The 17,777-nt window shown below is 43.7% G+C and overlaps 2 protein-coding genes across 4 annotated transcripts; both read left to right on the plus strand.

Annotated features, from left to right (window-relative positions):
• Positions 1 to 110: 110 nt before the first annotated feature.
• znf576.1 (zinc finger protein 576, tandem duplicate 1) lies at positions 111 to 11,356 on the plus strand. Of its 2 annotated transcripts, none has more exons than XM_072394470.1 (10): positions 111 to 179; positions 672 to 1,163; positions 2,943 to 3,449; positions 3,713 to 7,263; positions 7,351 to 7,603; positions 8,062 to 8,259; positions 8,388 to 8,483; positions 8,576 to 8,762; positions 8,959 to 9,166; positions 9,275 to 11,356. In XM_072394470.1, the coding sequence occupies exons 2-10, from the start codon at positions 716 to 718 to the stop codon at positions 10,529 to 10,531; spliced, it is 6,705 nt and encodes a 2,234-aa protein (XP_072250571.1). In that variant the 5' UTR covers positions 111 to 179; positions 672 to 715; the 3' UTR covers positions 10,532 to 11,356. The 2 variants fall into 2 exon arrangements, with proteins under 2 accessions (XP_072250571.1, XP_072250572.1); XM_072394471.1 differs by having other exon boundaries at positions 8,391 to 8,483.
• A 2,463-nt stretch (positions 11,357 to 13,819) lies between these two features.
• znf576.2 (zinc finger protein 576, tandem duplicate 2) lies at positions 13,820 to 17,423 on the plus strand. Of its 2 annotated transcripts, none has more exons than XM_072394472.1 (5): positions 13,820 to 13,893; positions 14,595 to 14,781; positions 14,862 to 14,977; positions 15,363 to 15,506; positions 15,666 to 17,423. In XM_072394472.1, exons 2-5 carry the CDS (start codon positions 14,637 to 14,639, stop codon positions 16,500 to 16,502), a joined length of 1,242 nt encoding a protein of 413 aa, XP_072250573.1. In that variant the 5' UTR covers positions 13,820 to 13,893; positions 14,595 to 14,636; the 3' UTR covers positions 16,503 to 17,423. The 2 variants fall into 2 exon arrangements, with proteins under 2 accessions (XP_072250573.1, XP_072250574.1); XM_072394473.1 differs by having other exon boundaries at positions 13,842 to 13,893; positions 14,600 to 14,781.
• Positions 17,424 to 17,777: the final 354 nt, after the last annotated feature.

Genomic DNA, 17,777 nt, shown 5'->3' on the forward strand with positions numbered 1-17,777 from the left:
AAGAGATATTATAAAGTTAAGCAAAACACATCGGAACAGAATGGGTGAAATAAACCACAAATCCCATGATTCCCCTCTACGCGCCCCATGTCAGACGTGACGTCACAGTGTCTGCGGCTCCTCCGTGTTGGCTTTGTCAGAAACGACGCGGAGATGTTTGGGCGGACAAGTCAGCCCAGGTAACCTCGTTCTGCATCCTCTTGCATCATTACAGGTGTGCATGTGTCTGTGTAAACGGGGGGACGTGCAAAGTGAGGGAATATTTAGCATCTTTGATACAGTAACAGATCAAAAATGCTCAGGTTTGCTCTCTTATTTTACTCAAACATTGAATTAGGCTAACATGGCTACTGTTATCTGTGAATCTAACGTTATTCCGGAGAGTTTGCTCAGGAAAACAGTTCAAAAGGTGTCGTTGCACGATATCTGCTCATATTAGAGTCGTCAAAATGGACAACAGCCTCCTGTAGCAGCAGCTGTCCTCCACATCCCTCCGTCAGCTATTGTAATTCAAATGTTACACGTCCAGACTCCCAGCTGTCCCCGTGTTTGGATAACAAAGATACCGTTCATTGCTTTAAAAATGTATAAAATGATGTAAATAGATCCATTTACCTGTGTAATAAGGCGTGGGTGTTTGTGTGTGTGTGTGTGTGTGTGTGTGTGTGAAGGACGTGATTTCACAGAGACACGGGAAGCTGTGAAGCAGAGAGCCATGCAGAATCAGACCCAGGCGCACACTGAACCAAACCCTGCGACCACATCGACCTCAGAGCAACTGAACACTGCGGCTGAGCCAGCGCTTAGCCAACCAGATGCACATGACAAGGAGAGCAGATCGACTGCTCCCACTGAGACGGAAACCATAATTGCACCAGAGACACCTGCGAGCATGGCGGTCACAGCATCAGCAGAGAGTGAGTCTGGAGTTCAGCCGCAGGCTGAGTGCTGTGAAAACACTGGGGAGATGGACTGGGACCTTGCTGCAAAGCCAAGTGTCCCCACAGAATCTGTACCTGATGCCAATGCAAAACCTGGATGTGATGGACAGAAAGCAAAGAAGCAGGAAAAAGGCGACGGAAGGAAATACGTTCCTTCCAAGAAAGCCATGGTAGATCCTCTGAAGATGGATATGTCCAAGCAGCTCGTTATGCCTCTGACGTGTAAGTATTTCACGTTGCATGAGCATTTTGTCACTGTCAAACCAGACTTGGTTTGAGAGGCCTAATACAAAAAAAAAAGCACACACTCATTACCAATATGGAAGCACCTGAAATAACATTTCCTTGTTTGGAGTTTCTGTGCTGTACAGCTCCACTTCTGAAAAACAATGCAGATATTTGCAAATCCTTTAAACCCCACAATCTCAGTGAAAACAACACCGAGGCAACACATCAGATGTTGAGACTGAGAAGTGTTTTTGTTGAATATTTGCTCACTTTGAATTTATTTAATTTTTTTCCATTCCAAAAGACTTTGGAACCTTCTTCCTCTTTGTATCGTCACCATCTGCTTTTAACGGTGGTTACAAACCTGCATCTCAGGCAGGCCAGTTTAGAACCGGGTCACTTTTTGTGTGGTCTGCAAACGATCCTGACCCGATGGCAGCGTGTTTCTCCAAAACCTGTAAATATAATTTTGCATCGATGTCGTCTGTAAAGATGTGCAAGTTACCCACGCCATGTGCACTGATTTTATCACCGATGCTGTATTTTTTAACCTGGGCCAGGTGGTCCAACCCTTCTTTTTGCCCAGAGAACATGGTGGCCAGTGATTTCCAAAAATCATTTCAAATTTTGAAGTGTCAGAAGACAGAGCAGTTCTCCAGGCAACCTCAGTCCATCTTAAGTGGTGTTGCTCCCTGTGATGGAAATGATCCCTCTAAATCTCTTGCTCAGTGACAATGATTTTCAGAAGAGTTCCTGAGAACAAACAAGCATTTCTGTTACAGAAGCCTTTTCAGTTTCTAATGCAGCGGATAAAGATCACGCCTTTTAGTTTTGGATTTTGTCCTCGCCTTCTGTGCTGATAGATTAATCCAAATTCTTCGGATATGTTTTAATGTGTTGCATTGATGATAAAAATCTAGAAATTCTTTGAAGTTTGAGAGACTATTTGAGAAACTTTAACATGTGTTTTACACAAACCAATAAAACATTTCAGAGTCATTATTCTGTGTGTTATTTTTCCAGCAATTATCAGCATCATAGTTTTCAAATGAGTTGCATATATTTGAATTTGCAGTTTTGAATCCCACTTTTTGGGAAATGCATGTTATACCTTTTATACATCTACCTGGTGTTTTTGATTAATAATGCAAGTTCATTATTTATTCATTAGAATGAAATAATTATCACTGGTTCAGACGATCAGTTTCATATATGGAGCACATTGCTGCTGTTTAAGGTAAAATACACAATATTTTGGCATGAAAAATCTCTTCAGTCTTATTTTCACAGCACAGAACACTTTTAAAAACACTTCCACCTTTTGTTTAATCACATTGATTTGATTTTAAATTAGATTTTTCATTTGTTTTTTTAGTTCGGCCAGTGTATTCACTGCTTATTGCAGGTATTTGCTGGTGTTAATGTTTAGGATATTGTCCATCAGAGGAGCCACTGACGTGTTGCCAAAAACACACTCTGTTCACGATTCGAAGGACAGAATCTCTAAAGCTCTGTCACACTGTAAGAGGACAGTAGTTACACGTTTGTAATTTTTACTCCTCTTATGTAATAGTAAATGAAATCCGCGTTATGTTTTATATGAAGGTGTTCTTCTCTGTCTGCTGTCATCTTTATCCTCAGGATATTCTTAGCCCAGCTTTATTCGTATTTGCCAGCCCATACACTTTGTTTGAACACTTGCCTCCATACCGATATTATTGATGCATACCACATGTAAACCTTTACCTTCTCCTTTCTCGTGTTTTCCTGCAGCATCTCAGCTCTCTCTGCAGTGCATAGAGTGCCACATTATCTTCAGTGATCACAAGAGCAAAGAGCGTCATTTGAAGCTGAGCCACCCAGCAGAATATGAACAGTGCATACTGAGGAATGCCCTTTTTGCTTGTTACGTTTGTGACCGCCACTTTACAAACTCCATCGAGCTCATGGCCCACCAGAAGGCCCACATAGAGAAGAAGCCCTTCAAGTGTCCAATCTGCAGTCAGGCCTTCAAGAAGTCGTCAGAGCTCACCATGCATAAAAAGATTCACTTTGGCGAGGACGGTTATGCCTGCGCTGACTGTGGCAAACCTTGCAAAACCCTGACGTTGTTGAAGTATCACCAGCGCACGCACACAGGAGAGAGGCCGTACGTCTGCAAGGAGTGTGGAAAGAGGTTCACCATGTCCAAAGCTCTGCAAAAACACACGTTGTCGCACCTGCCAGACGGAGCCGAAGGAGATGGGGGAGGCAACGCGGCACATCTGAAGAAAAACGATGGTAAGCAAAATGTCCACTTTACAAACGTGTTGTCACTGCACATTTTAAAATCCCAACGTGAGTAAATGTTAGTTTTTGCTGTCCAGATCCACATTCACTGGTTTAAAGGGAAAATGTACGAAAAAAACCTACAAAACTACTGATATTCCTTATCACATCAGCTGGCTTTGTTGTGTTGGGAGCTAGTAAATAAATGTGAGCATGATGAATGTTTTTGTTGTATACCACTGGGCATCACAGCTTTCCTCCTTGTCTTTCTTAAGGTGCCTCTACAACAAAGTATCCCTGCTCTGTATGCAAGGCCACTTTCAAGAGCTCCAGGACGCGGTTACATCACATGAAAACTAAGCACAACGGGCCACAGCCTGCAGCCAGTCATGCTCTCCCAGCCGAGCAGCAGGTGAAAGAAGGTACACCCATTATAACTCCAATTTCCATTTCTCAACCAGCACTATTACAATTGGAACTCAACGGACCCCTGCAAAGAGTGGATGCAAATATTGACACTGAGCAGATTCGCAGACTTATTGAGTCACTGGGAAATGTGCAGAAAGTGAACCAAGTTGTTATATTAGGGCAGGTGCCTCCTCATGCCCCACCACTGGAAGTGCAGCAGGTATCACAACTGGCCAATCCAATGAATTTTAATCTGAGTCCACCACAGATAGATTTTATAGGACTGAAACAGTCGGAATCCAAGACAGCTGAACTGGACCCTTTAAACAACTCATGTGATCCAATGGAGCAAACAATTATATTAGAACCTATTACTCCAGATGGACAGTTAGAAAACCCATCTTTCTCAGAACTGGGATCCCACATAGCGGCAGGTGAAAATATAGAACTAACCATAGTTGAGGCTGAACAGACGGAGAGACCTGACGGAGAGGTGATGCATCAGATCCTTCAGCAATCTGAGATTAGTGCAGTTCACTGTGATCCCATGGTTTGTCACAGTGAGACTGATAATCTCAAGGAAAACTTAGAGCAAACTGTCATATTAGAACTCACCCCTGCTTTGATACCAACCATGGAGCTGGAAAAATCCCAAACTGAACCACAAAATGAAATGCCTTCCTCCTCGTCTGTACTGAACACTGACCAAGCGACTCCTGATCAGGTTGCAGATCAGACAGTTGTAGATGAGCGAGAAGCCAACCTGTCAGTGCCACCGCTGATGTCCACAGTTGAGCTGGAGCTAACATCTTTACACCCAGAAGAACAGGATCTTTCTTCTTGCCCTTTAGTTCCACCAGACGCACTCACACATGCTCCGGGTGACTCTGATAATAATTCCAAAGAAGACGTGGTTTCACTTATGAAAACAGTAGGTCCAGATCAGGCGCCTGAACTGGATGAGAAAACACAGGCGCTGGCTGAACAGGACATATCTGAGAAATTGCTGATAGATGGCAAGAATAATCTGTCTGAAGTGGAGAACCAACCTGCTAAAGAAGAGGCTTTGTCACAGTTACAGACTAAAGAGGTGCCCCAGAACTCAGAGTTACCCATAAATGTAATGTCAGCTCAAGAGCTGGTGAAAGTGAGGAAAAGAAAACCAGCCAGGACGTTTATCTTTCAAGGATATATGCAAGATCTGGTTGGATCCATATACAAGGATGACTTTCAGATCAATGCCAAACCTGCCAAACGCCAAAGAACCAAAAAGGCTCATCTTGTTGTTAAATTTGGTCCACAAAACAAAGAAAAGAAAAACAAGAAACAGAAGAAGCCAACGCAGATGCAGGACAGAAAGACATCGCCAAAAAAACTCTCAGAAAAGAACGTGCCATCACAGAACAAAGGAGGAAAGGGGAAAAAGGACAGGACAGGGAGGGGCGTGGTATCAGGAGCTGAGAGGAAATCTCCTTCATCCGAGGTCCCACGGGTACAACAAGTCAAAGAAGATAAAGGTAAAAATAAGATTAAAAAGCAGAAAGTAGCCAAGGCAGGCATGACACATGTAAGCGAGCACACAACCGTGGGTTCACCCATGTTTAAAAAGAAGAAACAAACCAAAATATTGCGGAAGGATCAACCCAGGAGTCCAAAGGATGGGAAGACAAAGAAAAACCTGGCAAGAGAGGACATGGCTAAAAAGGCAAATTCGCCTGGTTCACACATAACAGAAGACGCTCTGCTTCTACTGAAAGGTCACAAACAGCCCCAGCTGAAAGTTTACAAGTTGGACCCTTCAACGGCATCAGGGCAGACACCTGAGGCTTCTCCTCATGAGTCCCAAACAATGTCTTCTCCGAATACAAGTGAGTCCGCAGATAACCTCACAGCAGAAGGTATGAAAAAAGGAGGAAGAGCCAAGAAGAGCCAGAAAGCTCTTTCCCTGTTGTCCTCCTTGCAGATTTCCCATCAAGAACGTGAAACGCTGCCCACCAAGCCAAAGACCTCCAGGAAGCGTAAAGCCTCTTTGAGAGTGGAGACCGAGGGCGTTATAACTTCCAAGCGTGCGTTACAGTGTAAGGACTGTGGGGAGAAATTTGGTGAAGTCTCGTCCCTTCAAAAGCACAAGACGACCGCACATATTGTTGAAAGTCCTAGTCTCACATACACCAATGGGAACATCTTTGAGGGGGTCTCAAGGTCAGATCTGTACCAGCTTCCAAAAGTGCTTGATAAGGTAGTTGGGGTGATGAATGCTGCGACTGACTGGGATACTGAGCCTGAGATGGTCGAGATGGCTTTAGAGGAGAGGGAGCAGAGTGTCTCTTTCCCAGCTTTGATTCCATCTCCATCTTTACCAGTTCCTCCTCAAGATGTTGAAATGAGTGCTTACAAGGATATGGGTGGAAGTAAAACAATGCCATATGATGAGTCCCATAAACCTACCGAAGTTCACTCACCATCTATTGAAATGAAAAGTAGCGAGACTCGAGCGGATGTCACCCAGCAAAGCCCTTTGCCTGTGACCACTCAGACAAAGAGTTCTGAGACAGGAGAGCCTTTGGCATCAGATGAAGACAAACGAGAAGAGGACGCCACAAAGAATCCCAGCTCCGAATCTGAAGTCCAGGCTACCACAGATGAGGACGTTAAGGAGGATTTACTCCTAGAGGTAGATTTGGTCACTGTTGGGGAGCTGAATGACAAAGATGATCCAGTTTCGCATGCAGACGCCGTTTCCCAAAACGAGTCGGATGGAAGCGGCCATTCTGCCAGCGGAAGCACCGACAAGCCCCCTGAACGAGTCAATGTTGAGACAACTGAAAAAAGTCTAACCTCTCAAACTGTCTCATGTTCCACTCATCAAGTAGAGGTCAAAGAAGAGGAGGAAGAACTGTTTGTCCAAAAGAGAAAAGAGGGAGGGAAGGGGGTTCTTATGAGGAGTGCTACACGAGGTAGGAGAAGAGGAACAGGATGCCTCAAAAGTGATGCAACATCGAAGACTAATTCAATTGGAGAATCTCTCAGAGGAACAGAACCAGAGAACGAACAGGACGAATGTCAGCTCGTTTATGAGAAACATTCCCTCTCCTCAGAAATCCCTGACCCTGAGAGCGGCACAAGGACACCAGCCAGTCCTGACTTTGAGGCCATTAAAGAGCCCGTTGCATCTTTGCCTTCCATTCCCTCTACATTAGAGGAACGCCACGAAGAGCCAGTTGTGTTTGAACTGCAGTCACTTACCACCAGTGTTGAGGAAGTGATGAAAGACGGAGGACTGCGGGAAGGAAAGGAAAATGATAGGGAGGCTGACCAGTCTCCAGGCATCATCCTGGAGAGGTTCCTTACCTCCAGGCAAAGAGCGACTGCTGACAAGGAGACATGCTTGATGACAGCGGGGAACAATCAAAGACAGGTGAGGTGCTGCTTGTACCATCAAAAACCATACACTGACAGCAAATCTAGATCTGGAAATATAAACTTTTATTTTTTTTTGCTCCAGGGTTTGGACAGAATTGCTGACGACGAGGTGCAATGTCTTGGGGGCCAGGAGATCAAGGTTGAAGAGAACACCTCGGATCCCCTGCTGGTCACACCCGCCTGCCAGAGCAGACAGAGTGCAAGTGTGCAGCCACAGCATCATCGAGATATAAGGACCATTCTGGTGAAAGAAGAAAGCAGCCAGGCCGCGCAAGGCAGCAAACACATGCGATGGAATGTGGAGCCAGTCGGCAATGAAAACGCAGGCACCCCGTGTGAGTAGTCAGGAGCCCGTAATCCCACATTTGATGGATTATAAAGAAGTTAATGTTTATGCATTTAGCAGTCGCTTTTATCCAAAGCGACTTACAGATAGGCAGGTAGGATAAGGGGGTCTTGCCTAAGGACCCCTACTGGAGGTAGTAGTACCTTTCATGCAGGGGATTTGAACCCAGGTCTCCCACATGGAAGGTGGCAATCATACCACTACACTATCCAGAAGTATCATGGTGTTCGATTTATGGCGTAATTGTGGCTCAGAGTCTTTGTACAGTCAGTTAACGGCTAACGCACTTCAGTAAATGTTTCACTCTCTCCCACTCCAAAAGCAAAGCCAGGTTGTTTAACTCTCAATTTCTACAACTCTCTGAGAAAAATTGAACATATTTTACATTTACAGTCATCAGATGATTTGGAGCCTATGTGGTTGGTTATGTTTTGAATTTGTTCTCAGTAATGGAGACTGAGGAGACAACAAGGGACTGTCGCGTGTCCCCAGAGTCCAACACCAGCCAGTGTATCTTTTACCCGGTGAAAGAGGAGGAGAGGGAGGTCCTGCTGGGGGCTCCCCAGAACAACAGAAGGAGCTCAACCTCTGATGGATCCGATGATGCAAATCAGACGGGACATCAGACTGCAGGTCATGATGCATGTGAGTAACCGTCTCTACCACATTTCTATTGTTATATTATATGTATATATATATATATATATATATATATATTGATATTTTACCTGAGATTACAGGAAAGCTTTATTTTGATCCATCTTGTTTTAAAGTAGGTGAAGGAAGACATTCCCCACCAGACTATCAGGAGACAGTAGTTAGAGGTCTCCTGTCAGAACCAGGGGCCGCGGACTTTGCTGACGTACAAGGTTGGTATTCCTTTTTACAATTTCCAGCTATGGCAGCTATAGTTGTTTTGTTTTTTAGCTCTTTCTTAAAATACGATTTATTGGTCTTTCAGCCATGTCTGACTCTGAGTGGCAGCATCCATCGGACCTGCAAGACTTTGTCCTCCAGAGTTCGGATGAAGAAGATACGAGTCCTTTTGAACTGTCCGAGCCACAGCTTGACACAGAGGCAGAAATACTGGCCTACTTCAGCAAGAACCAGTCCAGCAGTGCACAACAGCCAGATCGAACATCACCAAAGTACAGTAAAACTAGCAGTGTTAACTGAACACCCATGAAACAAAAATACAATGCTTCAAGTGTTTTGTTCAAATTCAGTGATGCTGTCATACTGTGCAGAAACAATTGAGACAGTTATTGGTGAAAGAGGCACTCGTGGAGTCACAGATGGACTAATTAAGCTCTTTTTCTTATGATTTTTTTTTGTCTTGCATAGCTTGCAACCTTCAACAAGTCAACGTCAAGCACCAAGGGATGAAAACAGGACCAGAGAGCCCATTGATTACTTCTCCAAATATTTTGGCTGGGATACCTGGGTAGAAATTGCCACTTGCACCAATAAACATTCCGACGAGTCAAATCCTGTCACATCCAGAGAGGTTGCACGCTTCGTTGGTATCCACATTGCAATGGGAACTTTGAAGGTCTGTATTCCTGCTGAATTGATTGCTGATATGAATCACTGTCTATTAAGTTCAAAGCAAGACCACAAACTGTTAGAATTTATGTGGTGTGTTGTTCCTTTTTTTTAGTTTCCCAGTCCAAGGCTCTATTGGGAGGACTTGACTAAGGTGCCCTTGATTGCCGAGGCCGTGCCACTGAGCCGATTCCTTGAGCTGTCTCGCACGCTGAAGCTGACTTCTCCTTCAAAAGATCCAGCCAGCAGTCATTTAAACAGCCAACATGAAGTTAAAACGTGTCCACCAGAAAATCAAGGAGTAATTTCTCAGCGCAGTGACAGGCAGTGCCAATTTGCCAGGAAAAAAAGTTCCAAAACACAGACTGATCCCCTGTGGAAGGTTCAGCCATTATTGTGTCGTTTCAACACGGGGTGCCAGTCGCTGAGGCGTCAGGGCGATTATGCTGTTGACCAGCATCTTCTTCCACTGACTGGGAAGACTCATGACAACAAACCATCTCTCCTCTGCACTTCTTTAATAGGATTTGATGGTTTACTCTCGCACGTGGATCTTAAATTGGATCTCTCAGACAAAGAAGACGCCGTAGAAAAGATGGTCCCCAAAGGCAGTATGGTGTTTCTTTGCAAACAGGAACTGTCCACCCCGGCGATGCTGGAACGCCTTTTAGTTGCTGGGGTTCACGGAGCAGGCAGGGTGGGAGGAGCTCGAGGACAGATCGGAGATGAGTTTGTGAGCTCCGATGGGAAGCTAATGTTGCGTAGGTCCCACTGTGGTTTCATACTTTCCACTGCGGGGAACAGCCAGAGGAACATCGGCTCTCTCATAGACAGCTTTGAGAAAGCCCAGACGTCGGCTCGCCTCAACAGAGATTTGCAAAATCTGTACTCTATCCCCCTCACAGCCTCTGCACCAACCTGCTGGCCACAAGCCGTGCTCTGGTACCTCACAGATGTGGCTTTGGTGAACTCCTGGCTCCTATACCGTTCAGATCACGCATCAGTGTCAGCCCCTCTGACTCTCATGGCCTTCAGATTGGAGGTGTCCAAGGCTTTGATACTTTCTAGCGGCTCGGACACTCAGGACTCCGTTCCCCCTCAGCCCCCCTCAGAGAAGGCTTGTGTAACGAGGGAAACTCCAAATCCCGTTCTGGCGGAGGAGAGTCCTCTGCCGGATGCGGCCGTGCGGTACGATGGATCGGGCCACTGGCCGGAACAGCTTGCAGAGGGGGAAGGGGGCAGGTGTCGTTTCGGAGACTGTCAGAGAACATCGCGAGTGCTCTGCCTCAAATGCTGCGTCTTTCTCTGTATCTCACGCAACCACAACTGCTTTTTGAATTTTCATAATCAAGGGAGTTTAGGAAAAGAATAGTGTTTCATACCTTGTCTTTTACCTTGCTTTTTTTTATTTATTTTTTATATCGATTTGTATGATTTCCACTGAACAGCCATAACATTATGACCACCATCCTAATATAGAGTCGGTTAGCATACAGAACAATAATGCATTGAAACAACAGCGTGTCAATAAGGAAAGATACAGAAAGTCCTACCTGCCAGCAGAAATAACTATTTATCATGACAGCTTGTGATGATTGCTAACAGGAAAAAATTATATAACAACAATATCGCAATTTCGCTTTGAGGTAATTCAATTATTTTTTCATTTTATTGCCCACATTTTGCCAAGAGCTCGGACCAGTTATGTTGTGGACATAACTGTAACATCTGAGGGTGTCCTGGAGTGTGTGGTAGGAGGCTGTTAGCAACAGATCCTGTTGGCCTTGTGGGTTTTGCGGTGGGGTCTTTGTGGGCTTGGCCACCTCAGACTCTTTTCATCTCCTTTGGGCTCTTCTAAAGCAGTTTTCGCTGGTCCAGTCGCCGTTCAGCAGGGTTAGGATGTTACTGTTAGGGTGCTGCTGCTGGCACCGGGGAGATGGGTGTGACTGATCTGAAAATATTTCGGAAAGCGACACACGTCAGAGCAGTGTCCATATGGATGGCAGGTTTACGCCGCACAGAGCTGAACGATGTCCCTCATTTTCCTGGTGTTAATGTTGTGGCTGACCGTTTTGGGTTTTTTTCCCAGGAGGCACTCATTTTTTTCTTTTTTTGTAGGACTGCAGTTTAAAAGGGAAAAACGTTTCGTGATGTGGCTTCGGAAGTCATTCAGCAGTTGTTCAAAGGAATTTGTTATCGGAGGGGAAATTTTTTTAACCTTTTCTAGTTTACATTCCATGATGAGCTTATTTTTTGTTCCATCAATTTCAACTCTTATTTATTCTGATTCCACAAAACAATAAAATGGACAACAACAAAAAAAGAAACCTGCATTACTGCTTTGTTATTATTTTCCTACCATGCTTTAAAGCTGCACCTTTTCACAGCTGTTTGACATGTCAAATGTGTCATGAATAAAAACGATGGTACTGCTGTGTTCAGGTGTCTCTGTAAGCCATAACGCTGTAATGCCAGTGTGTGTGTGTACGCTCTTATTATTTACGCTATGGTGTCAAAATGTTTTCCATGAAAATGATCAATTCAATCATCTCACAAGAGAAAATAAAGTGTCACTCTGACCAAGTGTTGTGGTGATGCTGTACTAATGTGATGAATGTTACAAACATGCTACAACTATAGCTTTAGCACGTACTTCTACATTAGTTATATTGGAATCATCTTTAATGCCAGTTGAGTTAAAACATACTAGGAATTTGTCTTGGTATGTTTAACCCCATTTCCAGGGTTGGAACGCTGTGTGAAATGTCAATAAAAACAGAACGTGATGACTTGCATAGTCAGCAGAACATAGAAAAGACACCAAATGATGAGAGAAATGCGTACGTCGTGGAAAAATAATGGCTCATCTTGAATTTGATAGCAGCGACATGTCTCAGAAAAGGTGGGACAGCGTCACGTTTACCGCTTCGTGGCGTCACCTCTTCTTTTACCAACAGTCTGTAAACGTCTGGGACTTGAGGAGACCGTTGTTGTCTGATGTAGGATTCTAACTGCTCAACAGTCCTGGGTTTTCTCTGGCAGGTCTGGACTGCAGGCTGTTCCATTCCAGCTCCTGGGCTCTTCGCTGTTGCATTGTTTTGCTGAAATGTGCAAGGCCTTCCATGGAAAGGACATCTGGATGGGAGTAAATGTTGCTTACATACCTTTCAGATGAGAATGCCAGTTCCATAGAAACTAACACATCCCCATACCGTCAAAGTCAGGTCCAGATCATGTTAAACTTTATTGATGTTTATACAGGGCACTGCTTTATAGTGTAGTAGAGTAACCCTTTTAGAAAAATTAAGCACATGTAGCCAGCACAAGTATAACGGTAACAAATTGTGTTTTCTTAAAATGACCCATTAATAAGTTCCACTAATAAATAAAATCAGCTGTCGTATAGTAAAAGTACAGGTTTAATTGTTTGGACAAATATTTAAAACAACTCATTAGTTTTTCTATGCAGCATGACTCCACTGAATAGCTGATAGTCACCACTTCACCTGAAACCATTTTGAAAAGGTTTCATTCCCCAGAGAACATGGCAGCATTTCCAGTTTTTGTTCACATTTGTTTTGTTTTTTTATTTGCAATTTATTTTATTTTATCTATTTATTTTATTCGTGGATGTATTCAAGTCCCTGTCCCTATCAGATACCACGTTTTAAATGCTGTTTCACTCGAGAGCCTGAAGATCATTGTCCCAGGTTTACAACCTTGTTTTTATTGTGGCTGTTTGCAGAGATTACTCTGATTTTTAATCCTTCAAGAATATTGTCTCGTAGATTTGATAGGTTATCAAATACCCAGATTATGTGTGATTTTGCATTCAGAAACATCATCCTTACACCAAAACACCTGCTCATCCTGTCTTTCTCAAAGTGTCGGAACTCTGTACTAGGAGTACTGAGAGAGACCTCTCAGAGGGGAAAGTTTTTTTCAAAGCAAATATCTGACATGTTCCCCTTTATTAACCTGTTTGCATTTCTTTTGTTTGGTTAAATACCTCTTCCCGTGTTTTGTTGCCTCTGTTTATACTTTTTTGGTGTTGCTCTGTTTTTAATATTGATGGCTTAAAATTTTAAATGAGCCTTTTGCACGACAATAACATTTGTCAGGGTCAAAGTTCAGCACCCTTCTTATAAAACGTTCAGCTCAACAGAGGATGCGAACGGCTTACAAATCGGCCACTACACCAATGTTGTGTGTCGGTATGCTGGAAGAAAATTTCAAGTTCCTTTTGACAAACTTCTTTTAGATCACGTGACGAAGGTCTGCTATAGAATCTTGCTGCATAGAAGAGCAGATTAGTTAGTTGTCTATGGTTAAAATCTTTGTCTAAACGGGCAAATACGTATTTTGTGCACTACAGTGCATTCTATAATTCGATATAAACCTTAATAGTGTTTAAAAGAAAAAAACACTATTTGTTACTGTTATAGCCGTTGTCTTCATGTGCTTTGTTATTTTTTTTTAGAAAAGTAATATTCTCTACGGTACAGAGTGATACCCTTTATCAACGCCAGTAAACTTTAAATGACCGGTGTCTAACATTTGACTCATTTTTTATTTTTTTTTATTTTTCAAAGTTTTCAATCAGTAACACCGAAAAGTCCGCGGCAGCCATCTTAGTTGTACCAATCACAACAGCACACCAGGAAGTGTACGATCTATTGAATGTACTTCTAGGGTCACTCTCCCAGTCAAACTACCCTGAAAGAGCGGTTAGAGGTAACGTATGGTCAATTTCATACCGTTATTCAAATGTTAGCAATATATATGAATATGACGTGCTTCATATTGATTCTCGGCAGATGTATGTACGCGCGGAATAAGTAGTTTGAACTCAGCATGAGAACAAGCATGAAGTCTGCGGTCCTTTTTGAATGGCAGAGTGTTGTTAGCGCTAACTAGTGGGAAGCTAGCTAACGTTAGCCCGCTTAAGTCGCCTGGTACTTTGTTATTAGCGTTAGCTATATGCATAGACACAAAACTCAAGCGAATATAACTGGCAACTACGCTTTTTCAGTTTATCAGCTGCATTTGTAAGGGCATTTTACGAAGGCATCTTAATATCTGGTACATTTAGGTTTGCATTGAGCTAGTTAGCTTAGCTGGCGGGCCTTAGTGTGATGTTTAACGATAACTTGAACTAAAACTTACGTTGATGTCGTAGTAAATTTTTGAACAACTCTTGGGTTAAAGACGTTTTAGCTTCTGAAATTATTTATTTGGAGTTACCCAACCTCTGTTTAACTATGGATTTAATTATGGATTTTTATATGCTGTCATTTGTTGTACACTGTTTACATCAATGTGCTTTTGTTGCGTTAACCGCAGTGAATCAAATTGGTGTTATTTCCACGTGATATTTAGTACTTTGCTTATCCATTGTTCCTGTCTTGTTTTATTTGATTTTCTATTCAATCTAGGATAGTTTTAGCCTGCTTTAGCCATCCAGTATCGCGGGCGGGATGGACTCTGAAATTTTGAACATAGAGGAGATAGTGATGGGACGGGGCTTGCCAGATCCACCCCCTGAAGCTCCCCCTGAAAAGCCAGCGGAACCGTACAAACCTATCACTTTGAATGGACCTCCGGCACCTCCTGTCCAATCCTGTGAGTGGTACAGATATCGCAAGCTCAGCTCAGCGCTGACATCAGCAAAACTATAACCGCGTGTCTCTGTGATCTCTCAGACCAGCACGAAAACCTGCAGTGTTTCCAGTGTTTCATCACGTTCTGCAGCGCCAAAGCCAAGGAGAGGCACATGAAGAAGAGCCACCGGGAGGAATATAAACAACAGCTTCAACAGGTACATCTCACAACAACCAGTTAACCAATAACGTGATAAACTTAAGGTGAGTTACGTAGAAGCTGTGGTATTAAAGAGCCGTCAGTTATGTTTACTGTGTCCTTTTGTGTAGTTAACTTATATTTGCATGTTGTTATGAGTACAGTTTGACCAGTCATGTTCTACCCAACGTGTTAATGCAGAGTTGTTTGACTTGAAAGACGCAGGGCTTCTTCTCTCTTTTATTTCAAGCTTACTGTTAAACTATAATGTGAGCAGCACCCATGTTTTCCCAGTAATTTGTGTGGAGTAGATTTGAGGCACAGTCTTTCCTATTTCCTTTAACTCAAACACGTGCTGCTACATGTAGCCTCTCCTTTGTGATTGAAGTCTTGTTTTCTCACAGGGAAACACACTGTTTACGTGCTACGTGTGCGACCGCACGTTTCTGTCGTCCGAGGAATTAACACAGCACCAGCCAACACACAGCAAGGATGACAAGCCTTTCAAATGTGTTCACTGCAAGGAGAGCTTTAAGACCTTCTCTGAGGTGATTATATTTTCATTTTTGATTCAACTCACGGGCCGTATTAAACCTTGTTCACGCTGCAAATGCAGCAGATAAAAAAAAACAAAACTTCCAGCTTTGAATATCGCGCAGGTTATGGTTTGTGCTCACTGTTTTTAATTTGTCATCTCACCTTTGTAGCTCACGGCCCATAGACGACAGGTGTGTCCAGAAAGACAGATGGTATGTAAAGATTGCAATGAAACCTTCCGAAGTGCTGGACTGCTGCGTGCTCACCGCCTGACCCAGCATCCCCGCCCAGATGTAGACACTGCAGAGCAAGCGGAGGACGCCACTAAAACCCACCGCTGTAAGAAGTGCGGTCAGGGATTTGAAGATGAATCAGAGCTGCTAGCGCACCAGGAGAAGTACCCTGAAGGTCAACAGTGCAACGGCAGCGCCTCGCCTTTAAAGAAACGTGGGCGGCCTTCCAAATCCGAAGAGCCAGCGGGGGGTGAGAAAAAGGGAAAGCGGAAAAAGAAGGATGAGGGAGAGGTGTCCGAGGAGGCGGTGAAGGCCAGCAGCACGTCAGAGCCAGCAGCAACCCCGGCAGAAGAAAAGGGAAAAGTGGGCGGCGCGAAGCGCGGCCGTCCTTCTAAAGCGGCGCCGAAATCGGAAACGGAAGATAAAAAAAGCTGTGGAGACGAGAGTCAAGCCCCAGCAAAGGAGAAGAAGCCTAAAGCGGACCTGGTTCCGCCTCGTCAGCACCCCTGTCCTGAGTGTGACCTTGCCTTTCCCAGTTTGGTGCAGCTCCGTGCTCACAAGAAGGAGAAACACGCGCCGCGGAAAGCTCATCCGTGTGAAGAATGCGAGGAGAGCTTTGCCCGTCCCGAGCAGCTGGATGCCCACATGTCGCGGGCCCACGTGGTCGGTCGCTTCGCCTGCCTGACCTGCGGGAAAAGCTTTGGTCGCGAGCGCACCTTGAAAGCTCACCAAAAAAGCCACCCAGAGGAAAAGCCTGAAAACGCAAAGAGATAATTGAGACATGCAGAAAGTTTGCGGTTTTTCAATATTTTAGCCATGAGTTGTCCCTTTCTCTTTTTAACTCGGGAAACCTCGTAGTTGAGACGAAGTTCCGGATGAATGGTTTGGAGAATCAGGTTTTAAGCTGGTTGCTGAATTTAAAGTTGATTTGATTATGAGCTGTGGAAATTTTTTGGGACAGACATGTCCTCATGAATTGACTAACCGCCCATATATTACACTTTGTCATGAAAAATTGTTTATTTGTTTAAAAAAAAAAACAACCTTTTGATTAACTTTTAAAATGATTTTTCTTTTTGTTTGTTTTTTAGTGTGAAACGCGTGCGCTCTGAATTTATTACTGGATCTCTTCAGTTGATTATCTCGCTTTGCAGTTTAAACCCCCGAACGGATTGAATAAGTACATCTTTTGAAGTACACTAGATGCCTCGTAGAGATACTTTGTCTGAATGTTTAAGGCAGGTTGTCAAAAGAAACGTGTTTATGTACAGCTTCTGGTTCATTTTTACTCTAAATGTTTTGAATATGTTACTTTCTAAATTAAGTTTCATCAAGGGAGATTCTGAAAGTTCTGCTTAAAGATTATGTCGGCCACGTGCTCCAGATTCAATGTGGAGTGGTTTTGGCACGTGGGCAGAAATGATCCACTATAATCCTGATTTGTGTTACGATAAAAATTCACTTTATTATTACTTTTATCCACTGGTTAAAGTAGGATTTCATTTCTTAGCATTTCTTACACGGCACTCGTGACTCTTCGATGCCCTGGGGTCCCATTTAAAAGAAGAAGAAAAAAATGTATATCATGTCATTCACTGATTGGATTGTTTCTCTCCCTACTGCAATGTGTCTGGACACTGCAAAAAAAGAAAAATGTAATAAACCATGCTATCCTGAGGGAGGCTACTGAAGAAATGACTCGATTTTGTGTCTTTGTTCTCACTTCTGCGTCAGGAACACGACCTGTGATGTGCAGTTGTACTGTATGTGTGGATCGGATGATTCGGAGTCTCAGTATGGGATAACCTCTAGACCAGGGATGTCCACATCTGGTCCTCGAGGGCCTCGCTGCGGGTTTTAGAGGTTTTCCTGCGTAAACACACCTGATTCAGATCAATGCATCATTTGCAGGCTTGTGCAGAACCTCCAATCTTTTGAAGAGATCCATTTCATCTCAATCAGGTGTTTTGAAGCAAGGAAACGTCTAAATCTGCAGGACAGCGGCCCTCGAAGACCAGATGTGGACATCCTGGTCTAGACGTTTTAAGG

The sequence above is a fragment of the Leuresthes tenuis genome, unplaced genomic scaffold (genome assembly GCF_036924035.1).
Source record: "Leuresthes tenuis unplaced genomic scaffold, fLeuTen1.0.hap1 SCAF_10, whole genome shotgun sequence".
Lineage (NCBI taxonomy): Eukaryota > Metazoa > Chordata > Actinopteri > Atheriniformes > Atherinopsidae > Leuresthes > Leuresthes tenuis.

Excerpts from the sequence above, each read along its gene's own strand:
- znf576.1 (XM_072394470.1), top strand. The coding sequence starts at position 716 with ATGCAGAATCAGACCCAGGCGCACACTGAACCAAACCCTGCGACCACA. Across the intron at positions 7,264-7,350 it reads CGGGGAACAATCAAAGACAG|GGTTTGGACAGAATTGCTGA; the intron begins GTGAGGTGCTGC and ends TTTTTGCTCCAG. Across the intron at positions 8,260-8,387 it reads GACTGCAGGTCATGATGCAT|TAGGTGAAGGAAGACATTCC; the intron begins GTGAGTAACCGT and ends CTTGTTTTAAAG.
- znf576.2 (XM_072394472.1), top strand. The coding sequence starts at position 14,637 with ATGGACTCTGAAATTTTGAACATAGAGGAGATAGTGATGGGACGGGGC. Across the intron at positions 14,782-14,861 it reads GGCACCTCCTGTCCAATCCT|ACCAGCACGAAAACCTGCAG; the intron begins GTGAGTGGTACA and ends GTGATCTCTCAG. Across the intron at positions 15,507-15,665 it reads GCTTTAAGACCTTCTCTGAG|CTCACGGCCCATAGACGACA; the intron begins GTGATTATATTT and ends TCACCTTTGTAG.